The 22,059-nt window shown below is 45.9% G+C and overlaps 1 protein-coding gene across 1 annotated transcript in view; it reads right to left on the reverse strand.

The window, feature by feature from the left end:
• LPP (LIM domain containing preferred translocation partner in lipoma) overlaps positions 1–22,059 on the reverse strand; it is a 222,415-nt gene that overhangs the window by 146,975 nt on the left and 53,381 nt on the right. The window contains exon 4 of the mRNA XM_032193775.1: positions 7,550–7,672. Within this exon, the coding sequence (XP_032049666.1) occupies positions 7,550–7,672 (123 nt within the window). The remainder of the gene's footprint in view (positions 1–7,549; positions 7,673–22,059) is intronic.

The following is a 22,059-nucleotide window of genomic DNA, read 5'->3' on the forward strand; positions in this document are numbered from 1 at the left end:
CAAGATCACGAAACTGTAGCTGTGCATCAAGCAACACCTCCAGCAAAGAAGGGTAAGGGTTTTTTATTACCTCTGACCGGTTCACACACTCTGGGACAGGCACTGCTGTATCACCCCACACCTGAGACCCCTCTCTGTGCCTCTTGAGGGGAGTTGTCCCAGTGTACCTTCTATCCATCAATCCACACATGCTACAAGAGGAGAATAAATCAGTGACAGTGTGATGGGGAGCCCACGGCCTGCCCTCAGCTCCTCTGGTGACCCTGCACAAACCAAGTTGTCTCATCTCCCGGTGCCTCGGTCCCTCCCTCACCTGGGAAAGAGCAAGAATACTTCTGTATTTCACGGGGCTGTTGCAGTGGTAAATCTAATGCCACCGAAGCACTCAGATGCATCGACCCGTGTAAGGATGAGAGCAGAGCCAGCGGCCCAGCGAAGCGCAGGTCTCTGCCCCAGCGGTGGCTGCACTTTGCTGGCTGGACACGTGGACAGCTTGTGAAGTGCGCTGGGTCCCTTTGAGATGAGTGCCAAAGCACTGCGAGTGCCAAACACTGAGGATGGGGAAATGATGACAGGCTTCCTGAGCTGATGGTATACAGCAGCCTGGTCCCATTGTGGGGAAAAAGACAGAAAACAAAACATAACAATAGGTAGAAGGCCTTGAACAGCTTTAGAAAGCAAGAGTCCAGCTCTCAAGCACTCACAACAAAACAATCACGAATGCAGAAGGAAAAAAGACCAAATTATGAGGTACTATTTGTTTTTTTATCACTGATCCCAAAGTAAATGTTTGCCTTTATCCACGCACAAATTTGAGATGCCTGCACAGATTTTAAAGTCCAATATATCCAACACCAGTCGCCATCTAGGTGCTGGAGCCAAGCACGTAGGCAGAAAACCCAAATGGATGCAAATATTAAAAAAATAAAGAGAAAGGGAAAAACAAACCTTCCCAAGATTTCTGTGAACTTGGTTATCCAGAAAAAAAAAAAAAAAGAAAAGCAGGAGTAGTGGTGTTTTATTTTCATTGTGATGATAGCACTACAGAAAAGAAATAATACCCTGCAAAGGTCACTCTTATCCTGTTCATCTGTGATGAGCTGATAATCTTGGATCTTAGAAAATTTCCTTTAAAAATCTTCACGGACATGCTCTTATCAAAAGGATTATGCTCTAATACATACCAGCAGATGCAACCGATTCCAACATCTGCTAATCAGAACAGTGTCAGCTCGCTGCATGCGCCGGCTGGAGCCGATGAGCGCAGGAAGGTTCCCCTGCTCGTACATGTAGGCCAAACCCAAACATCCATGAGCTCAGCTGTTGGCTACGCCTCTCAACTCACACGTACGCGGCTGAACATCCCCTGCCTTGTGCACGCTCCTCTGCCTGCAGGCGTGGCAGGGACAGCGTGACAGACGTGCCCCGCCAGCAGCCAGCACGCCCGCGGCAGCGCTCCTAGAAAGCTCGAACCTTGGGACCATCTCCGCCGCCACCCACACGGGAGGGATTGTCACTGCCTTTGGGGACGGGAACTGCGGGAGGAAGAGAGTTTCCTGGATGTAAAGGCTTCGCTTCTCGCCTGCTGGGAGGAACCCACTGAAACGGCTCCAGATGGGACACTTCCTTTCCTACTTCTGTAATCGACACGGGTTTTACAAAGAGTACAAAGCCGGCGTGCCGCAGCCAGGAGTGCAGCTCCCTGAGGTGACCCCGTGGTTAAAACAGCCTGTGCAATTCCCAGTCCTTGTCACCACTGATTAGAAAGCCCACAGCAAACAAAATGCACCTACCTCAAGTAAGTGCAACAAATACAGAGCAATGTGCCACTGGGAAGGCCTCACCCCGTGCAGCTGGAACCAGAAGCCTCCTTGGTGCAGCTGCCCACAGATTAGATGTGCTCAGACCAGCAGAAAGCAGCCTGACCCTTGTATTTACCCCAAATATCACTTTTGAATACAGCAGATTAGCCATAAAATTCAGCCCAAATAACACTGAAAAGACGCAGCAACTTTCTGAACACCTAAAACAGCCAGATCCCACTGAGCCCTGTAAATCAGCAACCATGAACTCTTTGTCACATAAATGCTACAGGAGGGGGCAATTAATTCAGAACCTGTCAAATTAATCTTAATCTACTTGAACCCCCGAATTTTCATTCTTAAAAGGAAGAAGAATGTTCCTGACAACTGGAATAGTAGCAAATATTCCACGGACTGTGCTTGCAAAACCTTTAACAATCCGGGCTCAGTCAACTAACAGGAACAAGGAAATCAGACTCCGAGTCTGGACTAGAGAATTTGCATGGACTGTTTTTGAAGCGAGCTTTAGCAGTCTGTTATTTACAGAGCCCATATGCCAATCCCACAGCCCACACCAAGAGCAATCATAGGGCTTTTTTTTCCCGATGCCGGGGAATGCTCTGCTCTTTGCTGCCTGGGAAGCTTCATTCATGGCTGGAGATCCAGCTCCGCGTAAACAAAGATGAAACACCCGAACCCTTAGCTGCACGTTCCCGGCCCAGATATAAACGGGACGCTAAAATTAGAAATGCACATGAAAGAGTGCTCCTAGGAGTCTTCCATGCCGAGCGTGTTGCCTTGTTTCTTGGTTTCCTATCCTATAGCTGCTCAATCCTCTTCCATCACTCTGCAAGAAAATACATCCACTGCCTTTTCACTGCTTTTGTAATCCCCAACTGGCTGTCAAAAGAAGTGATGGAATAACAACCAGTGCTGTCAAACATTTAAATCCCTTTTAAATTCCAGTCATTAGAAGACATTATTTCCCAGTATGTTTGGAACTTAATGAAAATGTATCACTGATTTTTAATTTAATTTTATTTACTTTTTTATTATTCTGGAGCTCACACTGAGAATGAGCTTCTTTCCCTTCAAAACATTACTTGCTTTGGCTGACAGTGTTGGATAGTGGCAGATATCTAGTACTGGGGGCAACGATACACAGGCAGAGATACAGGCGTGAATCTTTAAGATACCTCAGCTAACTCTGCCTTCATTTTCCCCATCTGTTAGATGAAAAAAAAAAGAATTTATTTCTCTTTTTCATTATTTGTAGAACCGCATCACCTAAAGGCCTTCAACCCAGACCAAGGTTTCATTTTGTTAGATGCCATACACGTGGGTAGGAGGCAGATCACGTTGAAGCAGTTGCCAAGCTACACAGCCAGAAGAGATTTTGGGAGGAAGCAAAGCAGAAATGCTACGTTTGTGGTCATTTTGCACAGTGGTGGTAGCTGGGAATGAAACAGGTCTCCTAAGTGCCAGCCCAGACCCCTCTGGATCAAGCTGCCTCTGAGTGCTGAACACAAGTAGATTTGATCTTGACCATCAAAGCAATTTTTTTTTCTATTTGAATACTCTGTAAATTTTGGCCACCCAGTATTTGCTTTTTAAAAAAAGCCTAATTACCAGTGGACCAGGTACATTTTATTACCTGGTACACCTCCCACAAAGTCCTATTTTGCCAAACAGACAATCTATATGAAATTCAGGATAAAAACCAAGAGTTTCAGAAGGTAGGTGTCTGATTCCAAACAAAGCAATCAGCATTCAATACATAATTCACAGCAGGGACAAAAAATCCTGAGCTTTCATATGCTGCTATTTCCAATATTTCATTTTCAGAGCCTCTGCTGGAAGCTTTCTCTCCAGAGTCACAAAGTTTTCTTGTTCTTTTAAAAAAATGCAAACATTTATTTTATGGGGTGAAATTTGGCTTCTTTTTTTTTTTTTTTTTTTTTTTTTCTCTTTTGCTTAAGGCCTTGCTACTCTCATCTCCTATGCTACGATTTAAAGAGAACAGTTTAAAAAATATCTCTAAATTGGGGAAAATACCCTTTAACAGAAGAGTAAGATGACCACAGCATCCACCAAATCCCCACCAAATCTCCACCCAAATTAGGAATTGGCCCCACTCCCATCCATGGAACTCACGCACCTAAATGCCTTGCCTATACAACCCCCTTTTACTATTAAAAGGCATAGTGGGTTCCCTGCCTCTAAACTTTCCAATGGGTTACTGTAATTTAGAGGTGTGATATGTAAACAGAAAACACATCGCAGCTACACAAGAGGACCTCTGTACTTCATACATCACACTAATATTTCTGAACTTTACCAAACCGGAGGAAAATATGAATACATTTTGTCATAATGCATCTGCAGTTCTTCAGACAATACCTACGGCAAGCTGATTTACTAACACCCCACTGCAAGCACAGCAATCTCCGGATCAGGCATGTCTCCTCCAATTCAACCACAACACTGGAAGCAGCAGCACTGCTGAAGATCACACAAACCTCTCAAGCTCAGGTGCTGTTTGATCCTTTCTAAACCCCTAATTCCAACTGAATTTATGGATGTTGGCCTCTCCTCCCAGCTCCTGTGACAGAAAGCATCCTTAGACACTGCTGTCTTGCAGCTAAAGATAATGACCCAGAGTTGTAATTTTCTGTTGGTTTAGGTAAGCGCAATTTCAAAAGGAATAAAAGAACAGCATTTTAATCAATTTTGGCTGCTCCTGTGACTCAGTCGGTGAGACTCTCACAAGTCATGGGCTCAGCTTGGGGCTGAGGTGATGGTGACCAAAAGCTGCTTCTCACCCACGTGATGCTGATTATTGATGCTTGGAGAACCTCTGCTGCGGAGGACACTCTCAACAACAGCCTCAAGACCAAGGAGAGACGCCTGGGGATGATGGGAACCTCCCTCAATCTGAAAAGTATTTTGGACTTCCCAAACGTACTGAGGAGGATACAAATCCCTCTTGTCCAGAGGCACCTCCCATTGCACCGCGTCTCACTGCAATCCCAAAGTCGTACCGAGGATCAGAAGAGATCGGCTCCTCTGTGAATGTACGCCGACGAAGGCAGGGTTTGTTGAGTAAACCACTTGCCAGTATCCTGCCAGCACTCCTCCTCCAGCATGAGAAGCCTATTTTACAGTTTAGTTTATGTTGCTTTAAAACTATTTTGAAGATAAAAGAAAATAAAGAAGCCCAACAATAAAATTTCTCTTATTCCAGAATAGGAGTACCCCCAAGGGCAAGGTATACCTATAAAATTATTATAATGCTTTAACTGCACAAGCACAACTAGAAATGTCTTTCCTGAAAACAAGTCGTAACTCTATTTTCCTATCTGCAGCCATTATTCTGGTAAATTTGGGAAGGTCAGCTAAGGTGTAATGCAATAAATGCGCTGATGTTCTGAGTAAGTACCTCACAATTTGCAGCCTAATCTATTATCCTACTAAAAGACCATCAAGTGACTCACCACTTTTAATACTTAGTACAGATCAAACAAAGAGAAATATCAAAGCTTTACCTTCTAGTTCCACCCTTCAAGGACTTGTTTGAGTACTTTTTAATTACAGTAGATGACACATTCAACTCTGGCATTTTCTTTTTGTAACAGCTATAGGTAAAGTTGCTGCAGCTGTACTTTTCATGGGACTTGGTTATGTTAACCAATGAATGCTGACAAGTCTGAGAAACTAAACACAAAAAGTTGGCTTTTGGTCCCAGAAATGAAATTCAGCTTTTCTGCCCCCTGTATCACGCAGTGACTGCACCACACTGGGAGCAGCATCCCATCATTTTGAGAAGGGGGGGACAAGTCTGCAGAGCCTCCACCAGAACCGCGGGCACAAAGCCCCATGAAGGAGCGCGTGCAGCTGGCAGCACGTGTCATCCTAGGGGCTGATGAGTTTAAAAAGTCAAATCAAGTCCAAAAGTTGGGCTTCCAAACTACAGAAACTCAAATAAACCTGCAGAAATTTGCGTTTGAACTCTGCGAGTTTTTTTTTAATAGTATGGGTACAAAATAAAAGCAAAAAAAACACCACACCAATCTGTTCGCACAATGCCAGATCCCCAAGCAAAAAGTATCAGGAGGCAGTCAGCAGTACTGTCAGAAAACTGCAAACGCTCGGAGAAGTGGTTACACGAGTTGCATGTCTCTGCTAAGACACTGTAGCTGACTGCAGGCACTGCCAAGGAAAATGGGTACGTACAAATCTCTTCCAGTTAACTCTCTCGCTGGGTTTTGACACTATAAGGAATCTCCCCATAGCATTGTGCCTTCGTACGTGGTTGGTCCAGACACACAAAATGAACACAGATTATTCAACACGGTGCCTGAGCACAAGCACTGTTAAAACTTGTCTCATTTATCACAAAAACAAAAATTCCACTGGGAAAATGACCAAATTGTGTCTGGTTTGTGTCATTGCTGGTTTTGACTGACTGACCCAAATCAGTGTTTACAAGGGTAATGCTGTCAGTTTATGCAGCCACTGTGTAGATGCAGCTAGAATGAAAGAAGAGTTTACTGGGAGGTCTCCACAGAAAGGACAGAAATGGCACTGGCCCTGACACCAGAGCTCTGCTGGCAGGTGGGCACCTGGGCTGGAGTCTTGTTCAAAAGTGCCAGATCTGATTTAATGCTGATTTTGCTAAGTTCACATACTTAAACAAAAACTTAAACCTAAACAAACCCCTATCACTGATTTTGTTCTTCTCAAAAGTACTGTTCCGGCATTACTTGAAACAAATGCAATGATGAAAAGAACCAGAAGAGCCACAAACTAAAGAGATGGTCTATACGGATAATGGGTGTGCACCACCTCACTCAATTTTCCCTTTGATTCTGGGAACTTCTGGGGTTTTGCACTTCTGGGGTTTTAGCCACAGCTGACACTGGTAAGGCAAACATAGCTGCAGACGTGCCTACAGATCCAGGCACATGTAAGAAATGAGACCAGTCATGAGACAGGACATGAAGGAGGTGCACAAATGGGCACAGACACATCTGGGATGATTTTAGAGATCTCACGAAACGCCCTTATGAAGTGCCACTAGGGTTTCACCTTTTCCTCTGATAAGGAGATGACATCTTTCCAGAACTGAAATAGCTCAATTCAAGCATTACCTATACTAGTGACAAAAATTAGCTGAGCTATTGATGCTCCAACAGTCCTCACCTCGACACAGTGGAGTAAGTGGGAATTCCAATCTGTCTTGCTGGGCTACAGCCACCCTGAACACTAAGCTATTATCCAAGACACTTTGTCGCCATTGATTAGATGACAAAAACAACAGAAAACAACTTGAGATGCAGATACCTGGATCATTCTGGCAGTGTGACAGATAAAAGTTAACAAAACATGGGGGAAATAAATAAAAGTGAAAAGTGCTTGTGAATTGATCAGGTTTTAATTCACATGCTCTTGTTGACGGAAAGTTGGGGCAAATGAAATGCCATTTTTTTTACAAGTCTTTTTTCTAACAATCTCCACGGCAAATCTAACAATTGGGATCAGAGGCCCTTCTCTCAGAGGTACTGCAGCTTTTGAACCGGTGCCCCCTTCAGAGCGGCTGCGCCCTTCTTCCCATTGACAGCCACATCTGGATGCTATCAGGGCAAGCTGGCATGCCTGCTCGCAACAAATACCAAGCGGTTAGCAAATTGACTCCAGCAGTCGATTCTGGCCACCTTCCCGCTCGGTTTACGCAATGCGCCACTAACCTGTTGAGTCCGAGGTTTGTAAGGAGAGCTGCTCTCTAGGTCGGCCAGGATGCTGGTCAGGGAGTCGATTTCTGCATCTAGGCTGGACCGCCTCTCCTCTAGTGTCTTGCCACCAGGATTCACCTTCAAGGAGAAAGAAGAAGAGTTCCGGTTATTCAAACCACTTGGCCCAGCACATGGTTTCTTACTGTCCTCAAATGGAGCTACTACCATGCCCCGGCAATAATTCTCGGGTTGCAGGGACAAACATGTTGAAATGCTATAGCTCTCTCCCAGAAGCTGGGCCGAGCAGAAAGCCTCCATCTCACAAGGATTTAGGCTGCTTTGGGGCTTTTCTTCCTGCGTTTCCCACAATGGTCCCATTGTGTTAAGTTGACTTGGAGGATTATGCAACTCGGAGTGCAATCTGCTGCCGAGGTGAGGCAGGACAAGCCCCACAGATGGAGAAGCTGTATTTTAACCGGATGCCCAGCTGGGCAGCCAAAGCTGGGTGCAGCCTTGGAGCATTTGGGTACTGAGAGCATCTCTTCTGCAACATCCCCACCCAGACAAAGCTCACACAGACCATGGCTGCAAGCCACTGGGGCCAGCAAACGGCCACCTGCACACTTGTTATTATTTTAAATCAATCTGTGGTAGCTGTACCTGGACAATTCAACACTCCTTTGTAATTTCCATCGAAAAAATAAGCTCCTTTGAGGAGGAGTGAAAAAGTTCAATTCATTTCTGGCTGACTCAAGGTGAAGGACATGATTTGCAGTAGGCAGTCACAGAGTAATAGAAAGAAGGTCCTTGGGAAGAAGGGCTATTACTCAGGGAAGCCCATGCCCAGAGCAGACAACAACCTACAGCCAGGACACTTTTGGATCCAGTGCACCTCGCTTTATCTCTGCTTTCAGAGTGGCTTGGCCCTGCTTGTACCAGGCTGGTCTGGACACTCGCTCTAGCAGGAATAGGAGTTCAAGAAAGCCTGCAAAGGATCCCCATCAGGTGTGGCAGAGGTGCCAGGAGCTTACACACCTAGCCAGTCCACACTTAGGGCATGCACAGAGGCAGAAGTTCTTGAGTTAAGTGAAGTCTTACACAATTAAACTCTTTTCTGAACCTGAGTCATAGTCAGTATTTGTCTTCTGTCCTTCCGTGTCTGACTTATCTGCAAATTCCCCAGGCAGAGTCTCTCCATGTATGTGCAACGACAGAGCTCAGTGCAGAAGAGCACACTCACAGCTCGACTATTACAATAAAAAAAATAAATAAAAGAATTATACAACAACTCACCTAATTTCAACTGTAATGCCTGTTCAGACCATACCAGCACTTCCCCACAGACAGTCCAGCTCTGTTTACCTTCATTCTCACCAAGTTACTTCAATTTTCCGAGCCAAAAATTTTCCTTTCCCTTTGGCTCGCTGACTGCTCCAGATAGGTTTTATTTAAATTTCATTTCAGGAGCACTAGATCATTACCTGTTTTACACAACTCCCCAGTCATCAATCCGACACATAAATGGCAAGTTGGTCAAAGAGAGACAGCCTATGCAAAGCAGGGAGGCTCTGATCTGCCAAGCTTATACGTGCGAAGGCATTCATTAGTTCCTAATGATTATTAAATCTTATTGGATTACAATAAATTTGGCTTGACTAACAAGAAAATGGAATCTCCAAGGTGCTTTATGCAAGAACACATCATTTAACAGACTGAAAGTCAGGTTAGAAACTACTTTCAAACTCCATTTTTCTTGCTTCTTTTTATTATAGAGGCAGTCAAAGTTTTTCCATCCAAACTATTGTTCAAAAAAGAAACACCTTAGACAGGAACTACCCCAGATCGTTACTCCTAGCCAGCTGTAGGTATCCAGATTTTTAAATCTGAAATAGTCCAGTTTCCTTTCCATTACTAGTACACTTCATGGCTCTTGCCTGGGTTTTCTCCATCCTCCAATTGATGGCCTGCGACAATGGCAGGGCATCCACAGCCTTCCCAGCCTCAAAACCTGAGATTTCTCCACTCCAGAGAACATTTGAGCTCAGTGGCCAAAATCCAGCCTGGAAAGAGGGGCAGATGTGGATGGCAACCAAGGCCCCAGCACTTGAGGTGGTAATCAGGCAGAACAAGGAATAAAACTGGGGCCTGCAAAGGGGCTGCTTGGTACCCTGGCTGTGGGACTGTGCTGACCCTGGAGAGGAGGGATGGCAGTGGATTAGAAGATCAGCCGAGTTTATTTCTGCTTCTTAGCATTTCTGTGCCATATTACTCCCAGGTTCTCATTCCCCAGAACAATTATGCAATAGCTGACTAGCAAATGCTGCAGAACAAGTTGTAAGGTTGTAAAAGTTAAATGTCCTTAGGAAACCTACAAAAATAAAATAAAAATAAAAGCATGGAAACATCTCCATTGATTTTGGGCTCTGCAAAAGATTTATTTATTCAATTAAAATATAATCAGCATAGATTAAGAGCCCAGTTCTACAAATGCTAAAGCACAATGCAGTATGACAGTGCCAACGAATAATGTGTGGACGGGCCTATTGGGAAAGGACTGGACTTTGAGAACACCGGAGAGATGCTAATTCTCACAAAGGCAGGTTTCTGCTTGCTTTTTCTTCCCCATCTCCATGAATCCTGCGTTTTTCTCCCCATAGAGCTCCAGTTTCCATCGAGGGATTCATCGTATGTGGAAACAGGAGAAGAATTTGCAACTCTACAACTTTAGTAAGAGAGGACTAAGTTATTTCTGCTCTCATGCTCTTCGTCATGAAGCTGCTATAAAAGTTTTATGATATTGCTCTGGAACAAAACGCAAGCACCAGCTCCCAAGGCACAACAGGTTAGTGCAGACAGGGCTTTGCTCCGAGGAACCCAGGCTGGTTAAGTCCAGGACATTGCAAATACGAACAGCAGAACCAGAAAGAGCTATTTCTGTCAGGATTTTACTGCATTGTTTCAGACAAGTCACTTGTGTGCCCTCCGCTTCAGCTAGCTGTATATGGAAAAACGGGTTTAAAAAGGGAAAAGGATGCTTTCTTTGGCCTGGCCAACCTGAGTTCGACAAAAAGCAAACATAAACCAACCCCATCCAACAAATTACTCCTGCCAGAGCCCATCCACTCACGTGAATTTCTGCAACGCCTACACTCCCATCCCCTGGCTCAGTCCCTGCTGCGAGGCAGGAGAGAGAAAAACAGCAGAGCCTCACTGCCGGGCCCGTTTGGCCACCCCTGAATTCCTGGTGTGCAGCTCAGAGCAGCTGTGGCAGTAATCCACTCCTGCACCCTGTCAACCCACGCTGTCCCAATGAAAACTGTCTTTAATTTTGCTAATCCTCCCACCCAACACCAGCCCGTGCCACAGGTCCCCCTCACCGCCCCATGGGACGTGCAGTGCAGAAGGCAACGTGAGGCCTCACAGCTCAGCTCACTGCGCTGAAATAGGCCCTGAGACTATTTGCCAAGCTGGGAGATAGGAAAAGCACAATGATTTCCCTAGGGGCACCTTTTCCTACAACACCTGCTCTTATCACACATCCTAAATTCAGGCGGAGATGCAAGGACACTGCTGTTGGCCCAAGCCAGCTCCTTGCAAGGGGCTCAGACAGACAAGGCCACACAGGGCAGCTGCCTGCGGGCTCAGGTACCTTTGGGCGATGGGAAGGAACCAGACTGGCAATGACACACCACGATGTTTGACACTGGCCAAACTTTCTTCCACTTTCCCCACTTTCCATCCCTCACAGCTCTTTGATGGCTGTTTGCTTTCTCCAGCTTGCGCCCACTGCTGCTGCCTGCACTGCTCTGCTGGCAGGGGGAATCCTCGGTGGAAGGCAAAGCAAACAAAATGCTCTCCACACAAGGAGAAGGCATCTCTTTCTACTCCACGGCCCTGGGCACTGGGCTCAGATGCAGCTGCAGACAGGGAAAGAAGGACGGATGGGGCTCTCGTTCCTTGTTTTCGCCAGGGGCAGGCGGGGGAGAGGAGGGGAAAGATGTTTGGTTTTGATGGCATCCACTCTACCTATGAGAAGAGACTGTGAGAAATTTTAACCAGGAAGAAGTGATTCAGTCTTGATACACTTCAGACTGCTGCTATTTGGGTTTGTTTTTTTTTTTTTTTCTCGCTTTGCACTTTCTCCAACAATACCACTGCCAGAGGCAAAAACCTTTTCAGACACACACCCTTGCTACCCCATCTCCCTCACTGTACGAGTTCCCAGAATTTCTTCTTTCCAAGGTTACAGAAGCCATCTAAAGCACAAAAAGCCACAGCAGTGGCAAAAAGATTCGTCCTTGAGGGCGTATATCAGGAAAATGAGGCACCCAGAAGCTGAGCTGCTGTGACTGTTCTCCCCTGAGCCTAAAGACAAGTGCAAACATTTTGTTTCAAATTCCCCGATGTAAATTAAAACAGCTCGCAGAGGCTGCCCCACCAAGCACGCACATGCTGACAAGAGCTGACTACAGCATTTGGGGCGAGGAGGGTCTTGGATGTTTGACTGATGCAAAATTGCTGTTCCAGGCACCAAGGAGGGGCTGGAAAAGTAGTCTTGCCCTTTAAAAACAGACAGATTGAGTCTTTTGAAACAAATCTGAAATGATGGAAGATTTCAGCAGATGTGACCGCAGTGATTTCACCAGACGTGATTGTATCACGGATCTAATAGAAAAGAACTTCCCTGCTGTTCCATCAGGCTGAAGCCAGGCCTGAAATATCCTTTTTAGTCTTTTGATGACATCAAGGATAAAAGCCAAAGGGAAGTTAGGTTTTGATTTATTTTTTCCCCTGCTCTTTCTATTTTAAGTCACAGAATAGTTTTACCTGGTTTATGTTTCTGAATATTAGCCGGACCAAAGAAAAACACTTCAAAAGTTTGAAGTGGGCTGTTCAAAGGCATCGCTTTGTGTCTCTCTGACACAGCTGTCATTTAACTGAGTGACGTTTCTACAACTCTGGCCACTTTTGAAGATAAGGAGGCAGGTGGGTCTGCCTGCACCCCACTTAAAAAAGGGGGTTCGGGTGCCAATGACCACACAGCACCAGTCCCCTTGCTGCCCCGGCAGTGTTCAACCTATGTGCCAAATGCCTCCCATCAGCAAAGCTCACGGCAGCAGCAAACTGCAGGAGATGCTGCAGGGTAAAGGGGGCTGCCCTCTTAAGACCAAGGCACAGCTCCATCCCGCACTGATGGCATGGGTCTGGGGCAGCCACGGTCCCACTTGCAGCTTCTCCACCCATGTAAAATGTAAAGAGCTCTGGGTACCTTCAGGGTTTATTTTCTCTCTGAAGCAACATGGTGTTGTAAAGAACTACACAGTTCTAGCTGGGGTAAAGGAACAAGGAGAGAAAAGGAGTTATTTGTTAGCATTGCTAGGAGACATCTTGCAAAATCTCAAAAAAGCAATTTATAACCTCGCTGTTGTGTAGGAGGCTTACAAGAAGGACAAATAATAAAAAAAAATAAATAAAAAAAAAAGATAATAGAAGAAGAAAGCAAGAAACTGGAAGGTATTGGTCTCAAAGCAACACAAATGAGGTGTCTCGTCACACAACAAGCTGCTAAGCTGCAGAGCTACTTTTGCTGCACGACACGGTGGTTGCTATGAGTTTATGTGGATTTCAAAAGCAGCTCGAGAAACACGTGGGCCAAAACTCTACCATGATACTTCAGAAAAAATATAAAAAAATACTCTGTGCTTCCCTCTTACATTTCTGTCTGGCCACTCACTATTGACCCTTGCTGATCTGATTTGGCTCTTCATAGACATTCACACTTCCATCGAGCCTCCACTCGTGCTGTCTATCTGCCAGCTGTCACCACCCTGGAGTCACTCCGTCTGCTGGTGGGAACACGTCAGCCTCTGCAGGTTAATAACTGATTATTGCCTCAGAGCTGGGGCTCTGACCAACACCTGGAAACCCACTTCTTCCCTCCTTGTAGCTGAGATGACAGAAAATGCAGTCAATTGCACTCAGCCTCCTGGGACCCATATATGAAGGAGAGCAAAGACTTCATTGCCATTATGAATCTGTATTACACTGAAGTTTTTATATTTCCCTAGAGATCTGTCTGATAGGCTCCGCTCACATATCATAGTTAGGAAACATCCCTGTCCCAAGGAGCTTATTGGATACTGGCCCTGGAAAGGGAATACAGGCAGAGGGCTGGAAGTGAGGAGCTGAAGATGCACCTAGCTGGGCAAGTAAGAAACTCAAACAAGCTCCTTCTGGCCACCAGATGAAGACACTAATGCACTGGGCCAAAACAATTCCTAAATGGGCATCTCATTCTCTGCATTTGCTGTCCCAGCCCTGACAAAACAAGCCAGATGATGACAAACCACAATCCAAAGCCATCACATCGCCAGCTGCAATTTCACTGCAGGATTGTCCTGACTTCACATGATCCGAGGGCTGGGTCTGAGCTGCCACCATGTCGAGTGCTGACTTGTGGGCCAGAGGCCCCTCCACCACCATTTAACAAGCCACTGCCCTCTGTGCATCCTGAGAGGGGATCCAATCCCAAACCCAGCACTTGGCTCTGCTCAGGGGCAGGATGCCACTTGCTGGTGTCCCCAGGCTGGAGGTGCTGTGCTGCCTGCCACCCCCAGGCCCCACCTGCTCTGCTCCAGGATGATGTTATCCAGCCCCCTGCTCCCAGCATCACAGACACCTTTACTTAGGGCATTCAAACCTGCAGTACGCCTTTTGGGGTTTCTAACCACTTGCTTTTGCTCATGGAAGGAAGTCTTGGAGATTTCAACATTGGCTAAGTAAGGCTTTCAAGGCTGCGGCACCACTAAAAAAAAAAAAAAACAGCAAAATGGCACATGCCATTTAGTCAACAGGAGGATCTTCACACTGTGAGCCAGCTAGCACACAAGGAAGAGACACCATGATCCTCAAGCACATGAAAGCAACAGGATGGATTTGATAAGGAACAGTCCAGGGATGAAGGGAGAGGAGGCGTCCCACCAGCTGACATCTGCCAGAGCAGCAGAGCCGACAGTCCTGATAGTTTACTTACCATGTCTGATCAAAAGCTTTGGAAGTCTTGTCTGTGTTAAGTGCTACCAGATGCAAAATCAGCAGCAAGATGAGAAGTGTATTAATAAACTAAGGAGGCACATAAAGTTATTTGAAAGCTGAATGGGAAAGATGGGGAGGGAAGGGGGAGAATAAAACCAGTTTATTTTTCCATTAAGGCAATTTAATATTCTCCGGGTGGAGTTACAATCACTCGTCCTTGGGAATTAAATTGAATTAGCAAAATGTTCTTGTTCATCAGCAGAATATACAATATAAAGTGGAATGTATCAATTATTTCTTTATGTCTTCTGCAGGACGGCGCTACTTCTCTGTTCACAGGGCAAGAAGAGTTGGCCATGAAGTCCTTTTGACCCAGAGTGACTTTCAGTGGCTGTAACTAACTTTATGGCAGCAGGGAATATATACTTTTTCCTTTAATTAATGCAATAATATTAGGACTCGTTATTGATAATTATGGTGACTGCTAAAAGTTTCCCCTCTCTTTGCCCACTCCCCCGCCAACTTGAGATCTGCTCCAATATTGTCACAAATTAACGTTTAATTAGCCATCTAGCAGAACTGATGTTCCCCACAGAGTATTGCTGCTTGCAGAAAACCCGAGAACTACGAGGAGATATTGGATATTTCATCATCTGCCTCCAATGGGAGCCATAACCGAAGAGTAACCAATTACCCCAATGCAGTTCCAAAGTTCAATCAATAATAGGAACCAAATAGCTCATTAGGTGTCCGCTGCAGCAAAGGACGGCCTTTCCACTGACTCACATTACATGGAAGTTACGTTTATAAAAGATCCCATGGCAATGTCCAAGAGCAGAGACTCCCTTAACCTCCACATCCTGGCCAAGTCGTAATCTTCCTCTTTCCTCTTCTGGCGTAAGAGAAGAGGGAAGAGGAGGATGCCTCCAACTGCACAGGACGTGTCTGACAAGCCACGAATTACACACGCCTACACACACACATCTGTTGGCCAAGGCGCTGCCTGAGCGAACCCAGCAGCCACAAGAGGAGGTGAGGACACTCTCTTGCCATGTTCCCCCCGGAGCAGAGTGGCTTTTGCACTCTATTTTGTTTCCTCCTCGTGAAGACTGTGACAGCTCCTGAAGCTCTTTGAAACTTCTATGTGAACTACGCCATCAAACACGAGCAGGCTGAAAACAGCGAGGGGCAAGAAAAGAAACGCGTTTTTGACAAGATTTATCTTGGATGGTTTTCCACGCAAGGCTATCCGAATGGAAGCCACATGTTGGAAATTCACCTCCTAGAGCCAGCGTTGGAAGCCCCACTGCTGGAGTATGGCACCCAGAGATGCGACAGCCGGGGAGCTCACCTTGGGGGCAGTGGGCAAGCCGTCCCTGCCAGCCCCCATACCAGGATTTGTGGTCCAGAGGGAGAAACACCGACCACCAGCTCCTTCCCAGTGTTGTGCAATCCTGTGGCAAGGGAGGCTGAAGATTAGCGATTTCTCTTCTTTCAACACTTCTGGCAAGTCTGATGCTGAAATACCGCATCCAGGTTGGAAGGCAGCGTTTGAAAAACTTGAGAGACTCCCCAGAAAAGCAGAAACAGCTGACAATGAGACACGTACAGAGCTCACTTGGTTTCACTTATAAAGGAGACTGAGTAGCTCAATAGCTATACCTAAACAGCCTCGCAGAATGAGAATGCCGGATACAAGACTGCCCTGCCCCATCTTGCAAAACAGAACAACGTGCAGCAGCCAGGAGGCTGAAGCGAGACCGATTCCGGCTAAAATAAAAGAGATGTTCACTTTATGCCTAATAGTGCAGGTAATTAAATGCTAGAACCAACTTCCAAGATTTCTTCATCTCTTGGCATCTGCTGCTCAAGCCGAGGTGCCTTTAGTCTCTCCAGGTGACCGGGTGAGGCTGCGATGTGCGACAGGCAGAGGGACACAGCTGGCAATTTGCTGGCTCTGCCTGGCCCCCAGATCCACGGAGGGGAGAAAGCGAAGGCGCTGCTGTGCTCGCAAAGCTCTGCTGAAATCACTTTGTATTTGTAGCACTTCAACTGGAAATTAAATTTGCATGAACAAACTCTATCCCACACAAGACTGTATATTGTGACAGTTAAATGAAGAGCTTTTAAAAAGGGACACGTCTCAGGCAATTTTAATCAAAAAAGATAGGTTTTGTTAAAGCTACCAATTTCAGAAAATTAAGGTTGACTAAAACTGTTTTTAAAAACTCCTTTTGGAATTTAATCACATGTTGGAAACCCATATGCAGCTGCTTGTGTCACCTGCAAAGAGACTGTATACAACATAAGCTTATGCTTAATTTTACACGTGTGCTGAAGTTCTATCAACTTCAATGAAGTTTCAGCACACAGTCGAGCTTCTCTGAATTTGAGAAAGCATTCCTGAGCACGGGCTGTGAAGCTATTATGAAATCACCACCAAAAAATAAAAAGTAAAACAAAAATTGGCCATTCAATTTTCACAGCCTGAATAAGCTCCAAGCGCCAAAGTTAAACATATAACATATTTCTGAATTTGTTTGCTTGTTTTGCTGGAATAGGAAGGGGTACATGCCAAAAAGTTTGCAAGGATTCAAGAATCTCCCGGAGAGCCTGGCAAGATGTCAGGAAAATGGATGTATAAAACTACATGAAAGTGGATGGCTCGGGTTTGGCTTTCGCAGAACCGAGTCAAGTTAAAAAATTTACTATATGTCTCTCGAAGCTGAGAATGGGAAAGCCTGGACCCTGCCTCAGTACACATGCTTAGGGCAGATGACGGGTGCTGGCTCAGAGGGCAGCCTGTTGCAGCCCACCAGCAGCTTCAGATAAGCCTCAGCTGGGCAACACCCATCAGGTCTTATTCGCTGAGGAAGGTCCTCACCTTCAAGAAGTTGGCTGTCTCCTTTTCCAAACCATTAGGCCTGCATTTCAATTCCCTTCAAGGCTGCAGGACTCATGTCTAGTACTTGATTTGGCTGAATGACCACAGGTTTTCTTTCTTTTGTTTTTAACCACAAAGTTCTGTTCAGACACCTTACCTTCTAGACTTTTCCAAAGGACTTCGGGAGAGGAAAAAGTATCTGAATTACACAAAATTGGAACAATGAACAACTTGCAGAGACCACCATAAAACCTTGCAAAGAGAACTCTCAGTATGCAGCTCCTTCCCAGATGAACTCTGAGGTTTATTCTGGTACTGCCCACATGCAGATAAATGAATTAAAGTCATTTTATTTTAATTATGAATTCATGCCTGAAAACAGATATGCATCAGAAACGATGATTTCTACAGTACACATTAGGCCACAGGAAAATATCTCTTAACTCTGTTTCTGCTTGGAGCCAATACAGCCACAGAAGCCAAATGGCATTTACCTCGGTGCAGAAAACATCCTCTGTCTGGATTTCCTTATGAGGGTCACTCAGTTTTAGCACCTGCTGCATGCTGCTCCCGGTGAGCAGCCCTTCCATCAGCCATGGGGAGTGCTGACACCCTAACACCTGCACAGGCCCCAGCAGTGACATCTTTCGGGAAAACACAGAGCCGTGTTGCAGGGCTGAGCACGGTGAATTTGCAGAGCCCGGTATGGGGAGAGCAAGTCAGGAGCGAGGGGAGTAACTGAGCCAAAGATGAAAGCTAGACCTGAGATGCAACAAGACATGAGGCTGTTTCCATGGCAAAACAGAGACGCGTAAATGATGAGATAGAGAGGGAAGGAGCTGTAGGTCGGGGCTGCTGAACGAGAGAAGCCTGTGCAGCACCTCTGACAGAGTCCTCGCTTGCTTGTTTGAGCAACACTTGGAGCTGCTGCAGCCTTCCCAAACATTTCTGCTTTTTCTTCTCACACAACTGAAAACAAAGCCCTAAAAGCAATCTGTGATATTTTCCAGATGCTCTTTCTTACCTGTGCATTAGAGCTAACCAACATCCTGCATTTTCATCAGCAAATCGTAATGGAAGAATACAGTTGTGGGGAATGGTCCTCAAAGATAGAATTTAATGGCAGCAAACACGTAAAATCATTCCTGCCTTTCTGTTCTGGAACAAATTCCTCCAGCTCTGGCTGCAACATTCCTCATTGTTATTTCTACCACCTCCCAGCTTGCTCAGTCACTGTGCCACACGCTCCTCGCAGAGACAACAAAATCACCTGGCATGGCAACCAAAGCCTTTGTTTTCACCAGGGATAGAAACTGAAAAATGGACAGGAGCCTGCATTTGAGCCACTTCCCTTCTTGGTGACTAGATGCACTCGCATCATCTCCATATCCACATCTTGCTACTGTCGGGCAAAATTTACACCTAAAATAGGATGAAGTTTGCCCTACACTTTGAACTACTCCAGGGCTGCAAATCTGAATTTAGACAGACAAGGAGTATATGTGCATTTCCTTTCAACTTGTTTGACCAAAGTTTACTTCACTACCCCAAAATATTGTACTAAAAGCATCAAAACCAAGGTGGAAATCTGACTTCTGCCTGCTGTGTCACGTCCCAGCCTACCACCATGACCAAGCTTCATGGAAAGACTTTGTCTTTCTAAACCACATCTTCCAACCCCAGCCAGCTTCACAGAAAAGGCAAAATAATTTGTCTCCGCTGCAGTTTTTAGAATTCCTTCTTGCTACTGACAGTTTGTTTGTCTTAGTCTCGCCGCTGCATTACAGTTCCCTAATGCAACACAGCCTACCCAGGATTTGACATGAGAGCAACCGATCCTGCAAAAGATCTTTCCTAGGACCTGCTAATCCAACAGAAAATGTGAATAGCACTCAGAAATGAGAAGAATGGAAATGTCGTCAATACCGATCATGTTATCTCGCTCTCTTCCATCACTTAGCTCATTGGCTATAATGGGAGAATTCCCACGTCTTCATTATCTATTTTCCCCATGTTTAAATAACTCTACCTTGGATACAATGATGTTTTCGCTTCCCTTTGTCTGTCACAGCCTGGTACTAGCTCAGTCTGACAGGACCAAATTGTCTCCTTTTTCTGCATGCTCTCCCTGCCTCCCTTATTTCTTACCCCATTCAGGTTCCTATTACCCACAGGCGGATATCCCAGGTCACGGATTAACCTCTCTGCAGGTGTGGGCACTGGACCTGCCCCTGTTGCCAGCAGGGTGGCAGTGTCCCACAAAGAGCTGTACCCTCACGAGCCGGGACGAGCCCACCAGGGCTTGTAGCCTCGGGCACAGCCCCAGGGGACCCACAACCACGCTGCTTGGACCACGTATGCAACACCGCCTCGAGTCTTAACCTGGGATGGTTTTAGCTTGGCGATCTCTGAACATGCCAATCAGCAGTCTCTCTGACCTTTCTGTTTCCTATTACAACCCTTTAGAAGGGCCCATGCCCTTATTTACATGTGATCTGTATTAGCTGCTGCTTTCTTCTGCTCCCTCACCTCATTACCCGTCGCATGGCAGATTACCAAAAGCTGCTTCTGTTCCTTCTCTGAAAGTGTTTCACAGCCCCGTCGCAACCCTCCTCCTCCCAGGGAACGCACGAGTGTGCACCAGCACAGGTCCTGGCACATCCTGCCTGCTCTGTTACTATATTAAACAATAACATAACAAATACATTAAATAACACAGTAATAACCATGATGAAAATAATGAGAACAGTTAACTGTTTGGATCCTTGCTTCCTTTGTAGTCCTTGCCGAGAGGTTTAGCTATTAAAGGCTGTATTGCATTATAGCATTGCCAAGATATTAATAGCCAGGCACAGAGATGAATGGCAGGCTTACGCTGTACAATTAAAACTTTTCCAGTTCACCCTTTCAGTAAAATTTGTGGTTTATAATAAGCATCTTTGTCTATTCTGAAGAGAGTAAGGATTGGAAAGTTACATAGATGGGAACAGAGGTTCATTAAAGATTTAAAATAGAATGTGGTTTGGCATTGTAAAACAAACATGCGTATAAGATGGGTTACATCAAGAGCTGACTGAAAGACATGCTCAGTGTTCCTTTTCTCTTGTGATCCTGGATTTACTGGTCATGCTACCCACAGAAAGGATAAAAAAGCAGCAGGGATAAAATGTGCTTGCTTGTTCCCCAAGAATATGGAGGCCTGCTCTATATCCCTGCTCATTATGCATTTCTCATATATATATATATATAAAAATATATATATATAGTGTGTGCCTACGTGCATATGTATATATGTGTAGGTATATGAGAAAACCTATGCAATTTCATATACCACACATCCAAATATTCATCAACATAAAGGCTTAGAATTACTGATTCTTCTTACCTCAGCGCCCAGAGACCTCTGTAACAGAACTAGCACACATCGACCTGTAGGAGCCGGTGAGCATTTACACATGCAGAGAGCATACATGTTATTTGTTCAAGTCTAATTCAGAACACAGCCCGTTCCCGTTTCTCAAACACACAAGGACGGCAGAAGGAGGGAGACAGATCAAAAGCATTCCTGCAAAGCCAAGGTTTGAGTAAGAGGGTTAACATTACCAGGTAATTTATTTATACTGTTGGACACGGCTTCAATTTAGATAAAAGGCTGTTACTTATCACCTGGATTTTAATAAATCACATTAAGAGTCCCAGAAATCTGCAAAAGCGGGCTCTCAAACTGAAAGCTGTACACACAGACCACGGTTTTATTTACAGAGCCACCAGGAGCGACCGCTCCTTGCCTGAGCCCGGGGAGGCAGTCAGCTAGAGCTGCGCGGTGCTACGGATGCTCCTCTCCAGCGAGCACCTAAACCCGGGCCAATAATCCCGATGATTAACAAAATCTAGCACTAGAGGGAGGCTGAACACACTTTCTGCTCTCTTTGGCCTTTTCGGCTTCTCCAGCCATTCAAAGGAAGGCGATTTTGAGCCAGGCCAGCACCCCGGCAGAGCCCAACTGCGGAGATGCGCTATTTAAGGCAGCACCCCCTGTTGGCAAAACCCGCGCCCTTCCTTCCCCAGTGGTTCCTCAACAAACGCACCCAAAACCAACAAATGAACAAATTCCTCTGTGATGGATGAGTTGGAGCCCAGGAAGAGGCAGAAGCAGCAGCAGCACTCGCCCAGGGGCCGGCAGGCGGTGAAATGCTGAGCCATAAGGACGGGGCTGGCTGCTCGCACCCGGCACACGTTGCCACCAGCTCCTAAGGCTGGCTCCTGGAGAAGGGCTCTCCTCTGAACAGCCTGGCAGAGGAAGGCCTGTATGCCTTCAGACCACGTTCTGTTATTTCTCCTCCCCATACTCCCCCGCTGAAAGGAATTTCCCGTGTAACCCTACAGCACATACAAGGGCAGGTTCCAGGCTGCTCTGTGACCTGAACGTGCCGAGAGCTGGCGCCTTAGCTTCTGCTTTACCCTGCACCCCATGCAGGCAGCACGTCTGATGGCTTTGTCACTCTAAACCCCATCCTCAAGCTCTTCAGCACGTCCCCTTTGCCATATCCCAAGTTCTATCTGCTCCCAGCAGCGGATGGTGTTTATTCATTAAGTCGCCGTTTTC

The sequence above is a fragment of the Aythya fuligula genome, chromosome 9 (assembly GCF_009819795.1).
Source record: "Aythya fuligula isolate bAytFul2 chromosome 9, bAytFul2.pri, whole genome shotgun sequence".
NCBI lineage: Eukaryota > Metazoa > Chordata > Aves > Anseriformes > Anatidae > Aythya > Aythya fuligula.